The 7,008-nt window shown below is 40.4% G+C and overlaps 1 protein-coding gene across 2 annotated transcripts in view; it reads left to right on the top strand.

Annotated features, from left to right (window-relative positions):
- Positions 1-2,425: 2,425 nt before the first annotated feature.
- Positions 2,426-7,008, top strand: part of Tgm5 (transglutaminase 5) — a 41,090-nt gene continuing 36,507 nt past the window's right edge. For both annotated transcript variants that reach the window (XM_027926144.2, XM_027926142.2), the window contains exon 1: positions 2,426-2,463. In XM_027926144.2, the coding sequence (XP_027781945.1) occupies positions 2,454-2,463 (10 nt within the window). In that variant the 5' untranslated portion in view covers positions 2,426-2,453. The remainder of the gene's footprint in view (positions 2,464-7,008) is intronic.

The raw sequence follows: 7,008 nt of genomic DNA, 5'->3' as shown, positions 1-7,008 counted from the left end.
AGGGACTAGGGGAAAGATTGGTAGACATGACCTCGAAGTGTGAGCTGGCCAGCAGGAATGCAGAAGAGTGAGCCTCTGAACTTCCAGTGCAGCAGAGGGAAGATTTCCTGGAGGGGTGACGCGTGAGCCTAAGTACTAGCGGACATAGAGGAAGAGAGACCACTTTAGAAAGAGAGAGACCAACACACAGGGGAGAGAACGGGCGAGGGAGGGAGAGAGAGAACACAGAGGTGTGGAGAGAGATCTCCATCAGACAGCTGAAGGGATTTGGTCTGCCTGGATCCCAGATGGGGAGGGAAAGTTCCTCAAGAGCTTTGAGGGTGATGTTGAGAAATCTGTACTGAATCTACGGTTGGATCTTAAGCAGGGGAGCAATACAGTCAAATTGGCACTTCAGAAAAATCACTAGTAACCCATTAGGGAAATCAAGGTAGGAAACTGGTTGGGAATTGCCCAAGCAAATAGAGTTTAGTTAAGGCAGGGCCAAAGGACACAGAGAGGAAGGGCCAATTTTAGGAGATTATCAGGAGCTGGACTGGACTAGTGGGCTAAAGGGAAGTAAGGAGGCTACAGAAGCATTGAATAGTTCACAGCTTTTGCCTGGAGTGACTGGGTGGGAAATGTCCTCACTCAGCAAGACCAGAAGTACAGGAGGCAAGGCAGGTATTTTGAGAGGAAGGGGAGAGGGAAGAGGTCCATTCTTAACACACTGGGTCCGAGGTTGGCACAGCAGAAGATTCCAGCAGGTGAAGCCTGCTGTCCACAGTTTCAGGGAGTCCCCTGTCATGAGGGAGAGAGTAGAGTGAGAATAGAAGAGACCCCAAGACAAATTCCTAGGAAGCAACAGCATAGGGATGAGGGGAGCCCATGAAGGGGACTGAGAAGAATACAGACTGGATGGAGAGGTCAGATAATATCAGAGAGGGAGAGAGAGGTTTCGTAACCCAGAAGGAATAGTCAACACACTCAGAGCTGCAAGAGGCCTTGCAAGATAAGAGCAGGAAAGGGGGCCTGGTGCCATCAGAGGGGTAGGTGACAGTAGTGGGGACAGAGGCAGATTGCAGCAAGGAGCTGGGTGGGCAGGAGGTGAAGTAGTAGAAGACAGGTTTGGCTAAGGGGTGGAGTTGAGAGAAAGAGTAGGGGCTAAAGGGGTATGCAGGGTTGAAAAGGGTGAGGGTTGAAGGTGGGTGCAGTTTTATTAAAACAGTGAGTTGTATTTGTGCAAGTAAAAGCTGTAAGAGCTGACTGGGGACAGAGAAGTTTGAAAAACAGGAGAGAGAAGGATGCTGGTGTACAGGTTCCTGAGACAAAGGCTCAGAAAGCAGGTGAATGCAGGAAGAAGTGTCCCATATCAGGGAAGGCAGTGGGTGTCCCACTCCTTACTCTGGGTCCTTCCTCCTGTCTTCTCCTTTCTCTCATCCATGCTTTTCTCCCTAGGCATTCCTCAAAACCTCCTTACTGCCAGAAGCAGTGGTACATTTGCTCCAAGGACTTGTACTTCATTTATTTGGCAGTGCTGAGGATCAAACCCAGGGCCTTACGCATGCTAAGCAAGTACTCTGTCACTGAGCCACATCCTCAGCCCTCTTACTTTTCTTATTAGAATCAAGGTCCTTGCTCATTGGCATTCTGTCCTCTCAGCTATTTCCAAAACTCTGGTATAAATCTTAATGTTTCTTCTTCTATTGTTTTTATTTGAGATTCACATTGGGCCTAGAAGGTCTCATCCCAAACAATGAAACTGACAAAAAAATAAATACAATTAAAGTCATCTCAAGGGTGATATAGAGTGGGATCTGTTTGCATTTAATGTCCAGAGAGTGGCTTTTTGTTTTTTTTAAATATTTAAATATTTTTTAAAATATTTTAAATATTTCACCATTTTTAATACCTTTATTTAATTTATTTATTTTTATATGGTGAGGATAGAACCCAGTGCCTCATGCGTGTGAGGCCAGTGGTCTACCACTGAGCTACAACCCCAGCCCAGAGAGTGACTCTTTGGGATAAAGGAGAGGGCTCAGGTACAGAGCAGGCTCACTGAGGCTTTCTTAGTTGTGGGTGATAGTCCTTCCCACAGAGGTCCACGCCACTTCATCCTCCTGGACACTATGTCAGCTCACCTTTCCTTCGGCTCCCCCACCACAGCACAGCACCTGCCAGAAAATGCCCTACTGCTCAAGAGCCACATGACACTAGGCCCTGATAGTTCCTTGGCTTCTGCACCTCCTCTCAGCCAAGTGACACTGCCAACAAAAACCAAAGGGCAAGTGAGAAAACCAGTTGTGATCTGCCCAGTAAGCAGGCGGCAGTGCAGCAACCCGCCCCGCCTTCTGTGTCTCCCAGAGTCTTGGGATGCAAAGGGCAGCAGACACTCCGGGACCAGTTTCCGGAAGCTCCAGTCCATCCAGCTGTTCTGTGGGAAGCAGCCCAGGAGCCCTGAGGCAGCCACCATGGCCCAAGGTAGGGGAGGCTCTTGGGGCTGCTGGAGTGTTAGGGACAAGGACACAGAGAGAATTAGGAAGTCCAGGGGAGAAGGACGGATTCCAAGGAATAAAGAAGTAAATTCAGAGTTGACCTAGGAAGAGAAGGACCCCCAGAATCCTCAGAATTCATTGGTGGTCTGAGAATCAGGAGATAGGCTGGACGCTGACAGGTAAACACACCTGCAAACCAGCATGGCTGCTTCGATAGCTGAATGGGATAAGGCAGAGCCAGGGATTAGGGGGTCTGATTCCTATCCTTTTCTGCTACTAGTTGACCTTTTGTCATTGGGCAAGTCATTTCTCTGATTTCCACCTCCCATGCTTGAAAAATGGAAGGGGTTGGAACACAGTCTTGAAGTTGTCTAGCAACTCTAAAGTTCTTTGGATCTTCATTTCTTCTCTTGTCCTTCATTCCAGAGAGTCTCCTCCTCATTTTAGCTTATCTCCCCACATCTTCTCTACATCATCCCCTCTCTCTAAAAAGAGCTGTTATGAAGATTCAATGGTTAGTTGAAACCATTTACAGGTATGAACTTTAATTTGCTCTACAAATGTAACAGCCTCACCTTTGTTGATTTTTGTGTTTAAGTTTTTTAAAAATTTTTTTGTATAATATTTAATTAACAAGGAAATATAAGAATACATAGTTGGAGTAAAATAAAGCAATAATTACAGGTATCCCAATTCTATTTCCAATCTCACCCATCCTCATCTCCAGAGTAAATGCTGTTACCAGTCTTTGGTCTACACATTAACATTACATATATATATTCTATATATATATATATATATATACACACACATACATATATATATATTCAAGGTAATACAAAATATTAGCATGTGTGGCTTTTTTATATCCATGGTATCATCATATTGTAAACACTTTTCCTCAATTTGATTTTTTTTTCACTTAACAGTTTATCTTGATGCTCTGTCCATGCCAGTCAGTATCTATAGATCTACCTCAATTTTTCCACTTAGCATAGTATTCCATAGTATGCATATAAGTAATTTATTTATCCAGTTCCCTTCTGATGGACATTTGGGTTGTCTCTAATATCTCAGTTATATAGGCAATGAACTTTGCAATGAACTTCCTTATGTGTGCTTCTTTGTACTCTAGAACAGATATTGAGATCTTCTTTAAAAGATCTTCCTAGAATCTTGTTATTTCCCTGATCATTTTACCTCATTCTACCCTTACCTCAAAGAGAATTAATATGCACAATAGAGAATGAAGGGACTGAAGAATAATCCCCATGCTATGGGTGGAAATTAGCTTGACTCATGATGTATCCAAAGGATGAGATCTGGCTGCTGTGCTTGCTGAAAGGCAGATGCTGCCACACCTGTTGGGTAGCCTAAGTCATGTGCCCCACCTGAGCTGGAGCCAGTTAGTGCTCCCTGTCTAGTCAACTGGTCTCCCAAAAGGATGAGCTTCTTTTTCTACTACCAGGAAAAAGCTAAGTGTCTTCCCAATGGCACTGTTGTGATGTTCTTTCCAAACAAAGAGTGAAAGACAGCAATAGGTGGCCACTATTGGATAATGGAAAGAACAGTGGACTTGGATTGGGAATCTTGGGTTTAACCTAAGGCAAAACATTTAATCTACCTGAACCTCAATTTTTTGTCTCCAAATGCAGACGGCATAACATTTCATCTTTCTAAGGTAATTGTGAGGATTAAAGGAGATAACTGTCCTAGAGTGTCTAGCACAGTGCCCAACACATAGTAGACAGGCATTGATAAATGCTTATTGAATCTGAAGTCTAAAATAAATGCTGGGTGATTGTGCAAAAGATAGAGAACTCTGTTCAATCTAGCACACATTTCTGAATACCTAAAATGTGCTGATATATGTATACAAATATATATATGTACATACATATATAGGTACAAGTCCCTTATTAGATATATTATTTACAAATGTTTTCTTATATTCCATGGGTGATCTTTTCACTTTATAGTGTTCTTTTTTAATATTTATTTTTTAGTTGTAGTTGGACACAATAACTTTATTTCACTTATTTATTTTTTTATGTGGTGCTGAGGATTGAACCCAGGGTCTCGCACATGCGAGGTGAGCACTCTACTGCTGAGCCACAACCCCAGCTCTTTATAGTGCTCTTGAAGAAAAAAAAACTATTAATTTTTAAATTAACGTTGATGAGCTCCAATTTATCTGTTTTCTCTTTTACTGCTTATTGCTTCAGCTGTCATATCCAAGAAAGCATTGCCTGGTCCAAGATCATGGACCATATTTTCTTCCATGGGTTTTTGCTGTTATGTTTAGGTCTTTGATCCATTTTGAGTTAATTTCTGCATATTGTGAGAGGTAGGCATCCAACTTCTTTTCTTTCACATAGGAAGTCCACTTGTCCTGACATCAGTTTTTGAAAGGAGTATTTCCCCATTAAATCAACTTGACACCTTTGTCAAACATCAATTGATGGGCTGGGGTGGTAGCTCAGTGGTAGAGTGCTTGCCTGGCATGTGTGAAACACTGGGTTCAATCTTCAGCACCACATAAAAATAAATAAATAAAATAAGATATTGTGTCCATCTACAGCTAAAAAAATTTTTTATAAAGATCAATTGACAGTAAATATGAGTTTATTTCTAGACTCTCAGTGCTATTCCACTGATATAAGTCCACAACCATATTGCTTTAATTACTTTAGCTTTATTGTAAATTTTAAAATAGGGGAGTATAAGTCCTCTAATTTTGTCTTTCTTTTTAAAATTTGTATTGACTATTATGGAGCCCTTGTATTTAGGATCTGCCTCTTAATTTCTGTAAAATGGTAGTTGGGATTTTGAAGTCATTATATTGAATTTATAGATCAATTTGTCATCTTAATGGTATTATCTTCCAGTCCATGAAATGGAAAAATCTTTCCATTTATTTATTTAGCTGTTCATTTATTTAGGTATTCTTTAATTTTTTTCAATTTTGTGTGTGTGTGTGTGTGCAAGTGCGCACGCGCATTCATGTGCATCTGTGTGTGTGTGGTAGAAGTTTTGCACTTCTTTCAAATTTATTTTTAAGTGTTTCATTCTTCCCATGGGATTATAAATGTAATTTTAAAAATTTATCCTCAGATCACTCATTGCAAGTGTAAGGAAACTATAGCTTTATTTATAATTTGTTTTATTTTACTCTAATTTTAAAATAGTTTTATCCTGCAAACTTGCTGTCCTTTATTTTTATTTATTTATTTTTATGTGGTGCTGAGAATTGAACCCAGTGCTTCACACATGCTAGGCAAGCACTTTACCACTGAGCCACAATCCCAGCCCTGTTTTAGGATTTTTTAAAAGACAAAATTATATCATCTGTGAATAGAAATAATTTTACTTATCTTTCCAATATGAATGTTTTTAACTTCTTATCCTTGCTTAATTGCCCTGACCAAAATCTCCAATGTTGAATAGATGGCAAGGGTAGATATCTTTGTTCCGTATCTTAGCAGGAAAGCATTCAGTCGTTCATTATTAAATATGGTTGGCTGTGAGGTTTTATTATTACCACTTATCGGTTTGAGGAAACTCCCTTCTAAGTTTGTTGAGCATTTTTATCATAAAAGGGTATTATATTTTATCAAATGTTCTGATTCATTTATTTTTTAAAATCTTATGGCCAAGACAAAACAGCTAGCTATGTCCTTATTGGCTTACATCTCGTGGGGGAAAACAGATAAATAAAAAAGAGACTAAGAATTTTACATATATAAAATAACACTTTTTTCAGATATGTGGAAGATGTTTAGTAACTAAAAAGTTGTTGAATAACTCTAGACCATATTAATTATGTCTCAGTAAAAATAATTAAGTATTACAATTTTTAAAAAGTAAGAAAAATATCTGATGTCGATTTTGAAAGTAATAGGATCTCAGTAAAAATTTGTTGATATCAATAAGCATGAACAATAAGCATGACACTTAACATATTGATTGAGCAGTCAAGACTTAAGGTAGGTTAAATTAAATGCCATAGATCAGTGGGAGATGGGAATAAGGGTTTGCCAATTGGGGCATGCTTCATGAGGGAGGTAGATCTCAGGACAAGTGGAATTTGGTTAGTGGGGAGGCATTCTGAGGTGGGGCTATAGCAGGAACAAAATGCACAGACAGGTAGCTGCCATATGCTTAGGGCATGGCTGGAGGAGAGGCCCCATGGTGGGAGTGGTGAGAAGTAGCTTTCAAATATAAGTTAGGGCCAGGGTATAAGGGTCAAGTAAAGGAGTTTTCCTTTTTAATGTGGTAGATGTAAGGTATCTTTGAACTTTTAAAGCCAAAGGATGGCATGAGAAACTGTCTTGAGGAAAGATAATTGGGTGATATGTTAAGGGAAGGTGGTGGGGAGAGACACAGGAGGCAGAAGACCCATTGGAGGCTGGTACTCACTAGGAATGAGGTGAGGAGAGAGGAATTCCGTGCATGTGGAAAGGGACAGTTCTCCTCCATGGTCAATCAAGAAGTCAAAAACAGGGCCCTCTGGGAGAGCCACTCTCTGAGA

This window comes from Marmota flaviventris, chromosome 2, assembly GCF_047511675.1.
Source record: "Marmota flaviventris isolate mMarFla1 chromosome 2, mMarFla1.hap1, whole genome shotgun sequence".
NCBI classification, from domain to species: Eukaryota; Metazoa; Chordata; class Mammalia; order Rodentia; family Sciuridae; genus Marmota; species Marmota flaviventris.
The sequence above is the reverse complement of the archived record's forward strand: the minus strand, read 5'-3'. Positions and strand labels throughout refer to the sequence as shown.